This window comes from Labrus bergylta, chromosome 12 (assembly GCF_963930695.1).
Source record: "Labrus bergylta chromosome 12, fLabBer1.1, whole genome shotgun sequence".
In the NCBI taxonomy this organism is placed as follows: Eukaryota; Metazoa; Chordata; class Actinopteri; order Labriformes; family Labridae; genus Labrus; species Labrus bergylta.
In genome coordinates, this window is record NC_089206.1 from 29,579,036 (window position 1) to 29,597,803 (window position 18,768).

Sequence of the window (18,768 nt, forward strand, 5' to 3'; positions counted from 1 at the left end):
TAGCTTATGTTGCACACTGTCCCTTTTATTTAGGAGAGGCTGTGGCTCAGTTGGTAATGAGTCAGTCGTCTCCCAACCAGAAGGTTGGGCAAGACGCTTAACCCCAAGTTTCTCCCACTGCTTCGTCAGCGTCATATGTATGGGAATAGTTACTTCTGATGGTCTCTTAACATGGCGACCTCTGCTATCAGTGTGTGAATGGGTACATGTGACATGTGGTGTAAAAACACTGTAAGTAGTCAGACGACCATAAAGCGCTATGCAAGCTCAAGTCCATTTACAATTTATTTAGTGCTGATCTCTTGAGGAGGCAACAGTACTGAAACAGGTCTTAAGATAAGCATGTGATGAACTGAGGCGGTTGGAATACATTTTAAGGTGAACTCCTCCAAGCTTTCTAATTACCACAACACATATTCTGAATTCTATCAGTGGAGATCAGCAAGACTTCATTGGACTTGGACAAAAATGGAGACTCTGCAGAATAAGAAATTTTATGGAAGAAAACACCAATTGATTACCTATAGCAGCAGTCTGCTATCCATTGATCACAGACAGAAGACAGAACACACAGTGAATATGAAAAACCGACAGCTGCTAGGAAAAGCGCTCCAATCACAGACTTTGTAGGACTAACTGTAATCATATCAATCCTCAGAAAGAAGTTCGGTTCATTTGATGTTGGTCTGTTAACTGTGGGGAAAAAAAGAAAAAGGAGGCAAACAGTGTTGAAAAGAGTTAAAAGATGCAAAAACTGCACACTGTGACAGCGAAATCTACAAAACCAAGGATGGCGCATGAAGTTAACAGTAATGGACCTGGTTATGTGTTGTGTCTGCCACTTATATTATACTAAATGGAATTGAGCTTGTATAGCGCTTTATAGCCTTCTGACTACTCAAAGCACTTTTACACCGCATGTCACACCGACCCATTCACACTGATTGCTAAGATCCTCAGAAGTAACTAGTCCCGTTCACTCTTAATTTGGGGTTAAGTGTCTTGCCCAAGGACACATCTGACATGTTGCTGGGGATTGAACCCTCGACCTTCCGATTTACAGACAACAGGGCTGTATCCGAATTACCAAGTACCTACTCAATCTGTCAGTAGGCAGTAGACAGTACCTACTATCCGTGCTGTATACTGTTTAGTACCTACTATTCAGTTGGCGCGCACAGTAGGCAGATATTTGTTCCTACTTCGTCTGATTCATTCAGTAAGGAAGTGGCGTCATTTACGTTTCCCGAACCGGCCGCATTCACCGTTTTTTTTTTTTTTATCTTCAAGAGAAATGCGCATATCAGGTAAAACAATATCACAATGTAAATCAAATAAAAGACATATTAAATAACATACAGTAGCCTTCATAAAGGAAAGTACAAATGAAAGACAGTAATATATAAACTAAACCAATAAAGACATTATTTAAATAGAGGGGGAAAGATTTTATAATAATGTATACATTTGTTACATTTTTTTGTTAACTAAAAGTAGCGATTTCAGTCGGGACTTTGAATTAAGATTAAATTAATCCATGCTCGTTTGTTTTGATTTGGAGGCGGACATGACAATTTTCATTTAATTTCACACAGCATTGTGGGTGGTAAAATACAATTCATTTCCTGAAAGCACGCATCCGATCCATACTGCATGAAACCTGGAAGTTAGTATCCATACTGAAATGTTCAGTCTACTGAGGTGGACCCAAAAAATGACCACGAAAGTTCAGTATACTGAAACTCCCTACTGAGAAGTACATACTGCATACTGAACTGTGACAATTCGGAAAGGGCCCAGTTCTACCAACAGAGCCACAGCTGCCATTAAAGATTAAAGAATGGCTGTTTGAAGCAGACTCTAGACAAGCAGGGGAAAAAGTGAGGTGTGGTGAAGTGAGTCTGAGAAGTATGGATAACAATAAAGCCGATTAAAGGGACTTACCATCTCACTCAGTTTCACCATCACCATACATAACACTAGTAGACATAATTCAATTTTATAAAGACTGGTGAATTGAAAGGAAAATGCCTGCATAATCCTGACTGTGAGGAGACAGGAAAATAAATCAGCAGCTGTGTTGGAAGTATATGCAGACCTGTTTACCATGTCCCACTTCACCCTCAGAGAAAAAGTTCAGTTTAATGTGAGTAAAAACAGCTAGCTTAGCTCTTGTTTTACAGGGGTACCAAGTTAACTGTTGGCGTGGTGTTTTGTGGTTGGGAGTTTTTGATGTTTATTTAGGCACAAATTGCCCCCTTTCCACAAATCTACAATATAAAACTTAACGAGTATTGTAGAGATGGTTAGAAATTATGTGTTACTATCCAAAGTGATTCTACATGATCTCTCTACCTGCTCATCTTTTTTTCAACAGATTTTGGTATACATCTCCATCCTGCATTAATGTGATGAAGAATCAACTCTTCTGTCCAAACCAATGTAGAATGTTTTTCTTTTAGAAATACTCCAACTACAGTTTATATGGAATACTGTAAATTAAATTCTCCATTACCTTTGACAATTCAGCATTATTGAACTTATTTCTTCACATTCAGGTAATGTTAAGATTTATTAGAATTTTTTAAAAACATTTTCCTGATATGGTGTATAATTGAATTTGTGCTGGCCTATGGAGCTGTGTAAACATACAAGAATGTATTTAGTTGTTTAGTTATAACATTAACATTTGGAATGTTCCACTTAGATGGAAAGAACGTTTGTATTTATCATTTCAACAATTATTTTCCTCTCTGAAGCCAGCTCAAGCAGCAGAGCTATACCCGTCATTCCTGTCCCTCTGAGGTTTAGATTGTTTAGGCTTTTCCAGATCATCATGGAGACTCTGAGAGGCAGTGCTCAAATTCTGTCAATGCCCGATCACGTATGAATCTCCAGCTGATCTAACCTTCTTTCTCACACTGGTACACATACACGCGTTATTCTGTATTTCTTAGAGAGATATTGAAGTTCCTCATTTTTCATCCGCAAACTATTTTAACACTAAATGCATAGGGGTCCCAATTTGAGATTTGTTAAAAACAGCCAGCAAGGCAGGCTAGTAAAAGTGACTGGGCCTTTAAAAGTGATAGATTTTGAGGTTTTACAGTACAATATTTGTACTGTAATTGTAGTGTTGGAGTAGTACCGTATTTTCCGCACTATAAGGCGCACTTAAAAGCCTTTAATTTTCTCCAGAAACGACAGTGCGCCTTATAATCCGGAGCGCCTTATATATGGATCAATTGGTTAATTGGTTGATCCATACTGGTTGTACACGGCGCTCAGCGACACTGACTCGGATAATGACGAGAGGGAGCCGGGCATGTTGGATGCCGTACTCGCCCAACTGTTCAATTCGGACACTGAAGAAGAATTCGAGGGATTCGTGGACGGGGAATGAACTGAAAAAGTGAGCTTTACGTGTTATACGTAACTGAACAATGTTGAGTTATGCACTAACGTTTGAATTAGCGGTATCAGACTGTGTTTCTTTTACGTGTTTACAACTGAACAAGGCTGGGAGATATTGTGAATATGCACATTAACGTTTGAACAACGTTGAGTTATTGTGAATGCACTAATGAATGAACAATTTCGAGACTTACTATATTGTGAATCCACGTTTGGGAGAAGAGGAGTGGATGCATAACGCAACCCCAGTCAAACGTTTGACTGCAGTATCTTCTATTCTATGCGCATTATAATCCGGTGCGCCCTATATATGAAAACAGTTCTAAAATAGGCCATTCATTGAAGGTGCGCCTTATAATCCGGTGCGCCTTTATAGTGCGGAAAATACGGTAGTTATAAGTGACAGCAAATAGAATTACCTAATGAAAATGTACATTATGCAGTTTTATAGTTAAATGGAATTGTTTTACTTCGTAACTTTTAAAGTCTCCCAAGCATTAGCAGATTCACCAAAATAGTCATTCTATGGTTATTGGCCATTTTGTTTTGGTACATGTGTGTCACTGAGCCATGGGCTATTGGCAGAGAGATACATTTTACATCTACCCCTGCCTGCCGGTAGATAATCAGAGGTAAGTAAGGTTTATATTTCCTGACTTGTTCGGCAGCAAATGACATCATGTTCGGTTTTGCTCAAAATGTGTCCAACCAAATATGTCCTTTGTTCTCCCCCTCACTCAATATGCATATTTTTTGTATATGGACAATCTGTTCCTGATTTGAGTTTTCTTTTTTGTATAAAATGCACGACGTAGAATGTTCAAGAGTGTTGCACTGGAGTCAAAAAGGAACCCCTGAGCTCCTGATGATAGGGCACCGACTCCTGATGTTGAGCTGCAGAGGCTGCCTGTGTTTGTCTGTCCGCCACTTTGGAGCATGTGGTTTTAGTTACCAAGGGTTTTTACTGCTCAACAATGTTTCTGCCTTGGAGCGCAGCACACTGCATAAAGACTACTTTGTCCCCTGATGCCCACACGGGAAGTGTCTGCCTCATTGTGTACACACACACACACACACACACACACACACACACACACACACACACACACACACACACACACGGCAATAATGACATCAGCAAGGCCACTGAACCCATATCAACCAAGGTAATATTTTCCCTCAAGATAGCAACATTTTAATAGTGCTTTGCCCAACTGTGTCTCCTCTTAAACAGAGAGAGTCAAAACTAATACTTTTTTAATACCACAGTTCCACTCTGTTGATTAAAAAAAGTAAGATTTTTACCTGCCTGCAAGTCCGTTTTCCACTGTGGCACCAGTGCATGCTTAAAAAGCACATGGCACTGCCAAGTCCAAGGCCTAAGGCAAATGGAACATGTGATCAAACCTTAAACCCAGGTGCCACTGTGCCACAAATGCAGAAACATATAAATATCTAACAGTGAAATAGAGACAAGTGATATTACACGTGCTTATAGAGTCATATAAAACTTTAGTATTAAACTATAAATTACTGAATTGCAACAATGGGATCTCATCAGCCAGTAATCCTCCTTAGAAAACTAAACAAAGTCAATGGGGTGACAGGTGAACACATATAATGTCCCTATAACACAACATTATACCCACAGCTCTTTTCACACAGTGGTCTTTTACAAGAAGTAAATGTGATTGTGATCTCATGGCCCTCTTTCAAGGAGTTGATTAGCACACTCAGGAGTACAAAGTGAGAGACGATGGAGCAGGTGTGGCGTGCAGTCTCTGCGGTTGTCACTTTGCACACTTTAATCATATTCTTCATTTTAAAAAATGATGGTAAATTCTGGTCATTTACATTTATAGGGCCACTGAATAGCTTGTGGTGTGTGCTTTGTTTCAACTACATTCCCCATCAGCAAACCTACCAGGGAAGACTTGACTAATACAGTTCATGGGTGGTAGATCACAGCACTTGATAATTAAAACTAAATGTATTTATATATTTTACATTGCTGTACTAAGATTTCAGTTATGACTTTGCTATTATTGTCAATCCAGAAATATCTGAATAACTACAATAACACAATACATGTTTTAAGTGCAGCCATTACAGTGATTACTGCTTCAAATACATTTCACTTACAGCTGGTTCAACTGTACTTAACTTGAAAGGTCTACTCATAGATCATATGTTCGCCCTCACAGTTCATCGCAGCATCCTTTTCACACCCAAACATTTTGCCCACACCCCGAGGCCACCAGCATGTGTAGCATTCAGTAGAGTTCTAACCTTAGACACAGTAACAGATGGGCTAGGGGCTAAGCCAAGCAAGAGAGAGTCATCCAGGAATTCTACAGAGCACACACATCTCATCTCAACACAGGAGAGGCTGAAAGGTTACATGTGTTCAACATTACTGCTTGTTGGGTTTAGTGCATGGATAGAAAGCCTCACACCTGCTGGTGTCCGAGGCTCAACTATAGAAAGCTGTTTTATTTCAAAGAAAATTAGTTTAACCACAACAAAGATTTGTGCATGTTTTTGTAAATGTAAGACAAATCAATTATCATGTACACACTGGCAGCATCACATTTCTACACATGCTGCATTTGAGTTGGTTACATTTTTAAAAAACAACAAAAATGAGCTGTTTTAATATTACAGTGATGCTTCATGATTAGATACAACAAAATGATAGAATACATGTATTGAAATGTTGTTGCATTTCAATGGAGCTAATTCATTGTGAAATTAATATCCCTCAGCATCCACACGCAGCATGTGATTCATGTTTTATTGACTATATTTTGGATTAATGTATTTTTTTAAAACGTGCAGTTTTTGCCAAGTGGACTCATAAAGGATTTTATTTTCATTAATAAAAGGAAAATGGTTTTAGGTGCAAAAAAGTTCGAATAAAAGTTGTAAAATCACATTCTTCACAGTTTGACAGGGCCAAAACAATATTCTGTCGCCATCTTGTGGCAAGAGAACAACATTTTTTTTGGACACACACTGGACCTCCTAAACTTTTAGTTAAATGATCATTTCAGGTACCAATGTGTCTTTATTGATTTCATAATTTCATTGGAAGAGACACACAGATATGTATATGGAATTATCCTGCTTAAATAAATCAGTTTATTCTCTTTTAGATCTGAAAAGGTGAATCAAAACTTTACAAGTCTTCCAAACTTAATTTCAACTGTCGACAATGAGAGGTGTCCATTTGTTGATTTAGAACATGATAACCTATAAATGTATAAAATCATAGAAAACAATTGTGTTCACCGCCAAAGATCTAGCCAACGCTCCAATCAGATCAAAAACTACTAAATTAGATCTATGAATGTGTTACTAAAAATATATATACTTTTAAACGATGGAACGACTATTAGGGATTTTATGCAAAAGACTTGTAGTATTTTTCTGTACATATCAATGTCACACATTTTCTTCTGTTTGTACTTTAAATTGTAAAATACTTTGCACATCTATTTCATAAGACCAGTGCATAGGGAAGTAATGCACTCTGTCTTACTGAACTTCATGGGAATGTTTTACGATCAAAACCTTGCCAATTCATGTATTTTAACAAGTTACACATTGTGCAGGAGTTTTTGGTACTTTAAATTGTCTCTTTGAACATAAACTCAAAAAAGTCTGGACACACCCCTGCTCGGGAGCAGCTTTCTTGTTGCTGTTTACTTTCCCGAAGTGCTTTCCAAAACTTCCATATCACAGTCTTAATTTACAAACCTTTAACAGCTGACAAAAAACAATGTCTATTGGCAACATGAGCCATCTTCACAGCAGTGTTTATAACTGCAAATATGCGTTAAAGTCCTTCTACATTAATAAAGGAAAACATTTAGAAAGGCTCATCAAAGTGTTGTTATTGATTAAGCTATGTATCAGACATACAGTATTATTTAAATGTTGACGCATTACCTGATCACTTCATAAATAACCATTTCTATTCAAAGATTAAGATATGTGTGAGAACCAAGTTGAAAGCCTGGGTTATCAAATAAAATATGATATGGAAAAAATACAATATGACTTATAAGGCTGCTCATTTAACTACCATGACTTGTTTGTCAATGTTACTAATGATAATTAACATGCAATGAGCCCTGGGAGGAAAAAAGGGGCGAGTTGTTCTGTGTAAATAATTACTGTGGAACATCATAGTTATTAATGAGAACTTTCCAGACACAAGACAGGACAGTAATTGGGGTTGTGATAAAAGAACATGTAACAAAACATATTAAATCATAATATAATAATGGTTTCTGCTCATTTTATACGAGTCTGTTCCCTGGGGAGGTTGGACTAGAAACTCATTTTGGGGTGGGGGCAGTTCTTTTTTACCCATCCCCATTCTGCAATCTAAAAGGCTGGCCCTATTTGACTTTTTATGAATGTAATCAAGGATACATGTGTAAAAGGCCACACCAAGCACTCTACTAACTCCTAAACAAGATAGATTAATCTCAATATTAAATAAGAGAGAATAAAAATGGCCATAATGGCTCATCGGCTGTAAGCTGTCACCTATGGGTGTGATTAATTTGTTCCACCTATCTGTGGGCAGGACGTAATTGCACTGTGTCACAGCAGGAGGCAATTGTAAAAGTATGCCGGTAAAATGGCGGACATTACGCTTTAACATTTAGTCCATTTGTTTCTATGGGAACATATTCTTGGTGGCTTGTTTAGTCCCTCCTTGTTTTTGAAATAATTCTGGACCCATATGTTCATACGATAGAAAAATGACTGAGGAGGCTAAATACAAGCACTACAATTTTGAGCAATAAATGTAACTCAAGATACTCAGCTTGTGTCTATTTCAATATGTTGCATTAATACTGATTTCCAATAAGACCAATGTCTAATGATTATAAAACCAGACAGGATGTGATATATGTACAGGAAGACACAAGAAAAGAACCTTATCAGAGAAGTTTGAGATAAAATGGTCACATTCCTTTTCAGTGCTTAAAGGTGCACTATGGAGTTTTGGAAGAGGAATGTGAACGTTGGAGAAGTGTACACATTCAGTGGTATATGTTCATAACTCTATACACAAACTGTCCTCAGAGGAAAATTTGGTCCCTGTAACTGTTTGAAGATAACATGCTATGTGAGAAGTTATGGTAGGGGGCCCGCAACAGTGAAACCACAACTCTCCTGGTAGCTTTTAAGCTCTAAACAGTGTTCAGGGACTCATTTTTTTATTTGAGTAAAGTTTGTGTATTCAGTTCACAAAATACAGCATACAATTGTTTTACTTCTCCAACTTTCAAATTCCCCTATCAAATCTACATCATGCACCTTTAATATATCCAGCACTGTGTGATGCTGCACTTGTTTAAAAATGCCCTTTTGACAAAAGCCTACCAGGCCTTTATTATTGCTGAAATAATACCCACAAATATATTCTTGTTTTTGAACTCTCAACCCTGGTATAACATTTATTAACTTCACATGTAATTAGTTGATTAAAATGTGGTTGTTACCATTCAAGTGTGACTGCTGGTCATCTTAGTAAAATGAATTACCCAAATTATTATTCAGTTTAGAATTAAAATGACTGAAATGATTACAGCAGTCAAGCAACTTAAACCTTTTCAGAGTAATACCTTTTGTAAAACTTAAATAAGACTTTAAGCTGAACATCAGTGGTTTGTGATATTAGTCCAACCAAGACAGAGACACAATGTGTTTGCCGAATACAGAAAACACAGAAAACATTGTACACATGTATGATTTACTGCATCCTTTATTTGATGGTGCAAAAGTCTGCTGTGACTTTTAACTCTCCAAATTAGTTGCTGGTCATTGCCTGGGGGAAAAAAAAAGAAAGCATAAAGAGCATGTCTTAAACATGCCACCAGGTGGCGCTTAAGAAACTTTGCTTCATCAGATGACAAATACTGGGGAATTTCATAACTTACTTTTACTACTTTTATAGGGTTTTTTTGAACAGTTTGAGTGAAATTGAAATGTTCAAACTTCATCTTTGCTCTTCTTAATTGAAATGATTTCTACAATATTTGACTGATATAATGCAATGAGCACAAACAGAGGCTGACTGTTTCATGGGAGAGGAAGGCTTTAGCATTGTCTGCTTGAGCCAAATCAAAGAAAAATGTATTAACTTACATGCGTATCATAAAATCTTTTAGATTTGGTTTCAAATGCCTTTTTCACTTACTTTGTTGATCCAGGAGATGTAGCCGCTGACCCTGGTGAAGACGGAGGGCTTCTTGGGGTAGTTGCATCCCATGCTGGAGCCGAAGCTCACCACACCATGGACGTCCCAGGAGCCATCAGGGTTCTGACAGTTCAGGGGACCACCTGAGTCTCCCTGAAGGGGATCAGAGACAAGCAGTATTTGGAATAAACAGGAGATGACTAAAGCCCTGATAAAATAATCATTTAAAATCATAGTAATGTAATTGCAGCTTTGCCTGAGTGTAAGACTTCAATGGTGTTATTAAAAACAAGTTTAAAATAAGCTCACGTTGCAGCTGGCCAGATCACCATCTCCTCCGGCACAGACCATGTTGCTGGTGACCAGGCTGCCCCACCAGTCATACCTGGTGCAGGTGGATTGTCCGACCACAGGGAGGAGGGCCTGCTGCAGGATGTCAGCAATAGGACCTCCAGCTTTAGAAAAAAACAAAAAAACAGGACTTTCAGATTAATGTCTCATAGCACACCACATCAGTGTCTAATCCAAAAGTAAATCACATTTGACAGAGGTTATATTTATTGTCTTTTGAAGAAGCTTCTATATAAATATATCTGGTTCTGTATTGCAAGACATAACCTTCATATTTTCTGGTGAAAAACAAAAACAAAGACAGCATCCAAAAGTTTAGAACTATGACACAGAAAAAACTAAAACGTAATTTCCAAATTAACTGACACTGAACTCAACCACTTAATCACCATTGAATAGCCAATAATAATTAAGCTGATTATTGATCTTCTGTGTCATGTCTAACTCATAATGTAATTTGAAACTAAGAGGAGGTGATGAAAAAAAAGTGACTTTTCTTTGACCGGGAACTTGTTTGAACAATAAAGAAATGACAGGACATTAATGATGCTCTCCTTGATTCAAAGTTCAGAACTTACTCCAGAGACGGCCCCAGCCGGTGACGTAGCAGGGAGCTCCGTGAGGCAGGATGTCTCCAGAGTTCGGAAGACAGGCAGGCATGATGGTGTCAGACAAGGTGACAGGGGTAGAGAGCTTGATCAGGGCAATGTCGTTACTAGAGCAGGAAAGCATATCAAGTTTATGTTCAGGAAGTAAAATAGACTTCTAACAAAGCAGCATAATACTGTGACTATTCTACTAAAGATGAACTAAAACTAAGATAACTGAACCCACCGGATTCTGTAAGGGTCCCAGTTCTCGTGAACGATGATCTTGGAGGGGCTGATGGCGATGGAGCCGGCCTCACTGTTGTCCTTCAAGTTGTGCTTGCCAATGTAGACTCTGTAGGTGCGACTGCTGCTCAGTCACACACAAAAAACACAAAACACAGAAAAAAAAGAATAGATTCAATTACCTCAACTTCAATAATATTACTATGGGACTACTGCTCCTATTACAAATCATTCATTTAACACTTAAGTGTTTTCATAAACCCCACTGAAAATGATTAGTATTCCTCTTAAATCATTTTTTTAATAAAAGCAAAAACGATTACAATTGATTTTGACAGCTTGTGAAGGACTTTAGTTAAAAACCAGACTGGATTCTTATTTGAACTCTTCAGATTTTCTTGCAGAAGGACGGAGGGAAAAGTAGCATTTCCTTCCCAACTGCCTCTTTAACCTGTCTTCATAAGTACAATGCATACCAAAGGCTTGAAACGCTTTGTCCTCTGTTCCTCATGCCCCTCTTTGATTTGAGATGACTTTAGATAACTTTTGAGCCTTACCCAATGCAGTGAGCAGCAGTGAGGACCCACTGGTTGGAGATCAGGGTTCCTCCGCAAGTGTGGTAGAAGCTGCTGCCACTCTGGTACTGCAGAGACACCTGAGGAAGACAGAAAACATAAAAATGATATGAATGTTGTATGACTTTAGAGATGACAGATTTTAAAGGACAGGCCTTAAGGTAGCTTACCTGCCAGGGCCAGCTGTTCTCACGGACATCATCTCCACCGACCACCCTGTTCACCACAGGGGGGTAGGTAGGCAGACCACACCCGTAGGCTAAAAACATAAAACATTACGGTGATATATGTCTAAATACAAGCTGTAAACTAAGTATTCTATTTTAACTATGAAAATCATCTTAACAGGCCAATATATTTATTTGTTTTACTCTCTTATCAAATTCCTTGACCACTTCATGAAAGAAAAAGCTCAAGCTTACCACCAGCAACAAACAAAGCCAAGATCACGAACATCATTGTGACTGTCTTCAGTAGAATGTCAGAGAGACATGCTCCTCCTTATATAGTGCTTTAACACACCTGAAATGTGTGACTCGACATTTGCTTCAGAGCAGCCAGGAAAAAGTTGGTGGGAAAAAATAACTCAACCTTGGAGATAAGTAACCACAGATATCCCCAAATACACCTTATCTCTCATACTCAAACTCTTTGTGAACCTCACAGGTGTCAGACACCTGGGTATGTCAGGTTTCTAAACTTTAGGTATTATAAGAATAAATAAATACAACTTAAAACACAATTTTTGGATGTGAAAAATAACAGTATTTACTTGAAGCTTAAGTTGCTGGGCTTTTAGAACAGAAGTCAGTCTCTGTAAATGTTGCTTTATATGAACCTTACTCTTTGTGTTAACACACAGTTTTGAAATAAATACAAAGAAAAAGTTGACTAGTGACTTTTTAGAATATTCGTGAAAAATTAAGAATATGTGCAACAAACACAATTGAATCTAAAATCAGTCTTTGATGTGATCATATAGACATACCAGTATAAAACACTTGGGGAACCGGTGGTAGAGTGGTTAGTAGTTAGTACCTGCCTGGGTTCAAATCCAACTGCTTTCCTACCATGTCATTCCCCACTCTAACTTAACAAATCCTGAATTCCTTTTTGAAAAATAATAGACATTATTAACAGTAGCTGTGTAGTTATCTGGTTTGCTTTTGCTGTTATATTTAATCCATACTATGGCGGTTGTGAATCAGAGGTAGAGTTGGTCTATTTGATCCTCATCTCATGCAGCCACGTGTCACAGTAACCCATAATTCCTCTTTAGTGGCATGACCAGTGGAGTGTGAGTGCATTTGAATATGATTACTTTATATTGAGCATAGCAGCATCTGCCATCAGTGTTAACGAGTGAATGTGTCATGCTGTGTTAAAGCAGCAGTAGTAGTCTAAAATACTAGAAATGCACTATAGAAGTCCAAGTCCATTTTAACATTTTAACAGTGGCAGCACTAAAATATTTTGGTTTGGATGGTATTTTCTATATTGATAAGACTGGTATTGTGCATTAATATTATGAAAGCATTAGATGTGTTTTGTAGGATCAAATATAGCCTATTCTATAAACAACATTTTAGTCACCTAAATGTTGAAAACATAAGTTAATGACTCATGTAGAATAATTGTACTGCTTAATCATTCCAAAGTACAACAGTACAGTCATAGAATACATTCAGAGCAACTAGAAACTTTAACAACCCTACATTTCCCTGACTTGTTCAACAAACAACTTGAAAATTAGACATGGCATCACAACACTGGCCTTGGCGCATCGCACAGCCCTCATGTCCTATTTAATATTTACCCGGCTCCACCCAAGTATTAGGATTTGTCAAAGAAAAAAATTCCAAGAACTTGGTACAGCATTTGTAGGTTGCACAATCTCATCAAAGGTATAAATATGCCTGGCCTGGTTAACTGTGGCCATACGGACATGATGAAGTTTGTGGTTCTTGCCCTCTTTGTTGCTAGTGGTAAGAATCTTTGTTGTTATGTCATCTGTTATGAGCAATGTTCATATACAGTATTTCTCTAGCAACTGAATACACATTATCAGTTGTGCCCACCAGCTCACAATTTTAAAATCTGTCTCTGTCTGTCCTCTTAGCCTACGGGTGCGGCGTGCCCACCTTCCCCCCTGTGGTCACCAGGGTGGTTGGAGGAGAAGATGTCAGGCCCAGCAGCTGGCCCTGGCAGGTAAAACATCTCTCTCTCTCTCTCTCTCTCTTTATTTCTCATACACACACAACACAAGAAATCAGCTGTTTTGAAATGATTTTTAGAGTGCAGACATCATAGAATAAAGCAAATAATTGTCTTATAGCTCACACATCACAGTGCTTGACATGTGGACATGTGGCAAAAAATGTTTTGATATTAAGCAATGTGCAGTTACATATGATAATGTAAGAAATTCTCATTCAAACAGCACTTTTCAAAAAGAAAGACCCTTTAAATTATAAAATCAATGAATGAAGTTGGCATTCTCACTGTGTGTCTTTTTATAGGATAGGTTAGGGTGGATAATACTTTATTGATCCCCAGAGGGGAAATACAGGCGTTGCAGCAGCACAAAGACAAGTACAAGACGGTCATACAAAATAAAAAATGTAAACAGAATAGATAAGATAAATATAAATAAAAATAGGGGGTATATACAAGTACAATATAAATGGTGAAGTTAACTATAAAGGGCAATTAAGCCATTATGTTCAGTGAATGGCAAGATAAAGTGACAAGTGATGATTAAAGTGACTTGGTATTAATTAAAATAATATTCGGTAATACAAGGTGCGCTGTTAGACAAATTGTAGAATAAAAGGGCCAAAAACAGACCAGCTGACCTCTGTGTAGTAGTGGAGTGGTCTCTGGCCTGTAACTGCTTCAGAGGCCACTCCACTACTACATGGAGATGAGCTGGTCTGCTGTTGACACTTCAAAGTACTTTAGACAAGGAGAATGGATGCATAAATAAAAACTAAATAAATAAATAAAAGACCTCCAGGTTAAATATAAAACCAGTACCCTGAATTCAATAAAGGAAATAAAAGAGCAGTTAAGAAAAGACTCCAGCATGGGAATAAATAGATTTCAGATTCAGAGTTTTGAAGAGGCTTAAGTCAAGCTGTGAAGATGAGTTGAACTTAAAAGAAGGTGAGGGGAAGGAGTGAAAGGATTATTTATTATTCATTTTCTAGTGGTTTGAAGATAACTGGGAGGAAAAAATGCAGGGAACATTTTTTTCCTCCCAGTTATCTTCAAACCACCCCCGTCTTGCTGCCCCCAACATATAAAAACACATGCATGCCCGACACACAAACACACACACACACACACACACACACACACACACACACACACACACACACACACACACACACACACACACACACACACGGCAATAATGACATCAGCAAGGCCACTGAACCCATATCAACCAAGGTAATATTTTCCCTCAAGACAGCAACATTTTAATAGTGCTTTGCCCAACTGTGTCTCCACACACACACACCATACAATGTTACAATGTTTCAATATGTCATATGTATGTAGTTCCTGATCGCTTCTGTTTAAATGTTATTGTCACATCCCTACATTGCATTGCTCTTGTCATGTCTCTCACTTGTCCTGTACTGTTCTGCATCACAATAATACAAAAATGAAAACAGTATAATAAATAACGCAGACGCATGAAGTCAAAAGGAGAACTGAGAGCAAGCTGATTGTGTTCATGTGTGTGCTTTAGATTTCTCTGCAGTACAACAGACAGGGAGAGTGGAGACACACGTGTGGAGGTACTCTGATCTCTGACCAGTGGGTCCTCACTGCTGCTCACTGTATCAGGTATGAAACTATTCATGAATATTTTAACTCTATAACTAGTGAAGCACAGATTAAAACATTTCCATTACACATCAGACACATGGAAATGGATCGTGCTGAGTAAAAAATATTTAATCATGATGTTATTTTAAAACATTTTCACTTGGAAGTTCCAGTATTGAAGTTACCAAAGGTCGAATGTTAGTTAAAACCCTTTTCACACATACGGAAATCTCCTGAAAAACTCCGGAGATTTGGCTACCCAGAGGTTCTTATGGCTATGTGTGAATGCAAACAGCCGCATTTTTCGGGCGGACTTTACCCGGAGTTCCTCCGGCCAGACCCCTAGTATTATTTCCGCAGAAAGTCCGAGTGAGCTGATGTCTGAACGCAGCAGGATATACTCCGGAGATATCAATTTGAGCCAATGGGAAGAGAATGACGTTTGTAAAGTGTCTGCCCGCGACCACTACGATCTCCGTGCACATAATTAAACGGCTGCATTCTGTTTTCTGTTCGTTGACAGGGATAGTACCAGGCTGTGAGGAGCATATCCGGAGAATCTCTGGAGCGGTCCTCCTGTAATTACCTAGATATTATTGTTTAATTACGTCAAGTCTTACCTCAGCAAATCCCCACCCCCCTGACAGGGATAGTACCCCGCTGTGAGGAGCATATCCGGTCATAGCGGTCCTCCTGTAAATATCTAGATATTATCCGGAGTGCATATGTGAAAACGGCTATGGTGATTTATCACAAGCACACTTCTTTACTTTCTTACTTATAGGATTTAACAGTCAATTCACATACTTGTACAGAGGTGAATTTTTTCACTAAACGTGGTTGGTAAATAGCTACTAATTGTTTGCTAAACTTTCTACAGAGTTGAGTAATATCACAACATTTCCATTCCATTGTCTGTGTGTTCATGACCCCTTGACAGACTGTGTAAGTTGAGTACATATGGTCTTTAATACCTTTACATTCCTCTCTCTGTCACCTTTCAGCACTGGCAGAGAGTACAGAGTCGCCATGGGAAAGCACAACCTGGTTGAGACAGAGGAAGCTGCTGTGTTTATGGGCACCGCTAACATCATTGTGCATGAGAAGTGGAACCCCTTGTTCATCCGGTACAAAATGACTCGGCTGTTTTCAGACCTTTCTAAAAATCCACAACATAAACAGTCCCGAAGTTACCTTAAAATTGGTCTTATGATTAATTTAACATGTGTGTTTTGTCCCCAGTAATGACATCGCCCTGATCAAGCTGGAGTCCCCTGTCACCTTCTCAGACAGCATCATGGCCGCATGTCTTCCTGCTGCTGGCGTCATCCTCCCTCACAACGAGCCCTGCTACGTCACCGGATGGGGTCGCCTTTACAGTGAGTGGACAATGTCCTCCATCTCTTTGAGGCAAAATCTAAATCGGTAAAAATAGCTCAGTTTAAATATATTCAGATGGCAGGGTCCAAATTGGTATTCAATTGTTCTGTGTTTATGAAAAACACAAAATACAAACTACATGTAATTATGGAAACTGAAGCAAAGAAATCATTCTTTCAGCAGCTTCAATTAAAAATATACAGTACTGCTGTTTGATAGATAAGTAAATGGTATTATCTTAGTATGTGAACTACAAAGGCTAAAGTAAAGAGAGAGAGAGCCATTGCAGACTCGTTGTCATGTAGTATTCAGTGTAGTCATGCCGGTGTCATTTCATGTCATATTACATTGAGAGTTTAATTATCTCTTCTGACAAGCGCTCCGTTCATAAGCAAAGTTACTACAATTTTTCAATTTTAAAAAAAGATCTAAATTTGAGCAAAGTCATTTTAAGAACTTTTAGAATTTTCTAGTTTTGTTAATAGAGGAGATTTAATAAATTGACAATATTTATTTAAACTGTACACTGGTCTATCAGTCTAAAATAAGAAACTGTTGCACTTGTGAATGTTGTCTATGTTGAACAGGAGAGACAGTGTTTGTTTGCCTCATTCTTTCAACCAGATGGCTTCCCTCAAGGCTTTAGTCAGATACAGCTGTCATGATGAGGTTATGATTCTAACCAGCATTTCACCTGAGCTGAACTGGAACTTGTATGCATCTTCCTCCTCCTACACAGCTGGAGGACCCATCGCTGACATCCTGCAGCAGGCTCTCCTGTCCGTGGTGGATTTTGCTACCTGCAGCAAGTCTGACTGGTGGGGTTTCCAGGTGAAGGATACCATGGTTTGTGCAGGTGGAGATGGAGTTGTGTCTGGCTGCAATGTAAGTTTAAAATAAATAATACAATAACACATTATTCCCTAATGATCTCAGACATCAAACACAAAAATAGCAGGAAATACTAAAGTCTACTACTAATACTTTTGACTTTAAAACTACACTAAAAAAACAGCTATAGGCAACCACAACATACAGTATATCCCCAAAACACCACATCTACAATACCATAATAACATATCAATTCACCACAACATTATCAAAACGAGTTCATTCCTAATGACCATAATCTTTACACCAACAAACCTTTCAGTAATAAAAAGGAGATACCACTCTGGATATTGTATGCTATCTTGTTCAAAGTTCAGAATAAAAAATCCTGTCGTAATTTCAGATAAACATTCAGTGTCTTTAAGTTGTCATGAGCAATGTGAATACAAAACACCCACACTCAGGAAGAGGAAGTTACAGTTACCAGTGGCTTCCGTACTGATCATGTGTTGTCTCTAACATGATGATTTAGGGTGACTCAGGCGGCCCTCTGAACTGTCAGAACAGCAATGGTTCCTGGGAGGTTCACGGTATTGTCAGCTTTGGCTCTGGACTCAAATGCAATTTATTCAAGAAGCCCACCGTCTTCACTCAAGTCAGCTCCTACGCAGACTGGATCAGCTCTGTAAGCTCACCAAACACACACACTCAATCACCAGTTGAAGAGTATAACTCTTTTTGATGTGTGCTTTTTCTTGCCACTGTAACTTTGCTAAATGTTGTTAAGTTCTGTGCTCATCATGACATTGGGTCTTTGTAACATAACAATGAGTAAGGTTCTTTTACCTGTTTTTTGTAACATAACAATAAGTAAGGTCTTTTACCTGCTTTTTGTAACATAACAATGAGTAAGGTTCTTTTACCTGCTTTTTGTAAAGTGTCTCCAGATAACATTTGTTATGAGTTGCTGCTATACAAATAAAGATTGATTGATTGATTTTAGGTTTTAAATGTGTATAACATAAAAAACTATGTAACCTGTTTTATTGCTGAAAATATGGTGCTACACTACATCTCACATCTCTTTCTATCATCTCTCCCACAGAAAATGGCGACCTATTGAAAGGACAGGCTTTTGGAGATCAAGGGAAAAGGGCACATGTAAAATAAATACTATTTTGAAGTACAAAACAAAAAATCACTCTTGTATTATTTTATGCATGGAATGCTTTAAAAATATTTTTTTAATTAACAGGTTTGTAGTATTCCAAAAATTTGAAAACACAAACAAATAAAGCAGTTTTGAATCTTAAGCCAAGAAATCACC

At 38.2% G+C, this 18,768-nt stretch overlaps 2 protein-coding genes across 2 annotated transcripts; one reads left to right on the top strand and one right to left on the bottom strand.

Moving 5' to 3' along the window:
• Positions 1 to 9,181: 9,181 nt before the first annotated feature.
• LOC109993176 (chymotrypsin-like elastase family member 2A) lies at positions 9,182 to 11,937 on the bottom strand. The gene is made up of 8 exons (XM_020646019.3): positions 11,816 to 11,937; positions 11,564 to 11,652; positions 11,376 to 11,473; positions 10,820 to 10,942; positions 10,564 to 10,700; positions 9,944 to 10,089; positions 9,635 to 9,787; positions 9,182 to 9,262 (listed from the first exon to the last, which is right to left on the bottom strand). Exons 1-8 carry the CDS (start codon positions 11,850 to 11,852, stop codon positions 9,245 to 9,247), a joined length of 801 nt encoding a protein of 266 aa, XP_020501675.1. The 5' UTR covers positions 11,853 to 11,937; the 3' UTR covers positions 9,182 to 9,244.
• Positions 11,938 to 13,263: 1,326 nt separating this feature from the next.
• Positions 13,264 to 18,754, top strand: LOC109993174 (chymotrypsin-C). Its single transcript, XM_020646017.3, has 8 exons — positions 13,264 to 13,378; positions 13,513 to 13,601; positions 15,151 to 15,248; positions 16,235 to 16,357; positions 16,473 to 16,609; positions 17,350 to 17,495; positions 17,974 to 18,126; positions 18,547 to 18,754. The coding sequence occupies exons 1-8, from the start codon at positions 13,306 to 13,308 to the stop codon at positions 18,562 to 18,564; spliced, it is 837 nt and encodes a 278-aa protein (XP_020501673.2). The 5' UTR covers positions 13,264 to 13,305; the 3' UTR covers positions 18,565 to 18,754.
• Positions 18,755 to 18,768: the final 14 nt, after the last annotated feature.

Bases quoted from the DNA above. Each gene is read 5' to 3' on its own strand.
- LOC109993174 (XM_020646017.3), top strand. From the start codon at position 13,306: ATGCCTGGCCTGGTTAACTGTGGCCATACGGACATGATGAAGTTTGTG. The intron at 13,379-13,512 runs GTAAGAATCTTT...CTGTCCTCTTAG, and splicing joins TGCCCTCTTTGTTGCTAGTG to CCTACGGGTGCGGCGTGCCC. The intron at 16,358-16,472 runs GTACAAAATGAC...TTTTGTCCCCAG, and splicing joins TGGAACCCCTTGTTCATCCG to TAATGACATCGCCCTGATCA.
- LOC109993176 (XM_020646019.3), bottom strand. From the start codon at position 11,852: ATGATGTTCGTGATCTTGGCTTTGTTTGTTGCTGGTG. The intron at 11,653-11,815 runs GTAAGCTTGAGC...TTATGTTTTTAG, and splicing joins GGCTTTGTTTGTTGCTGGTG to CCTACGGGTGTGGTCTGCCT. The intron at 10,701-10,819 runs GTGGGTTCAGTT...TTCCTGCTCTAG, and splicing joins TGGGACCCTTACAGAATCCG to TAACGACATTGCCCTGATCA.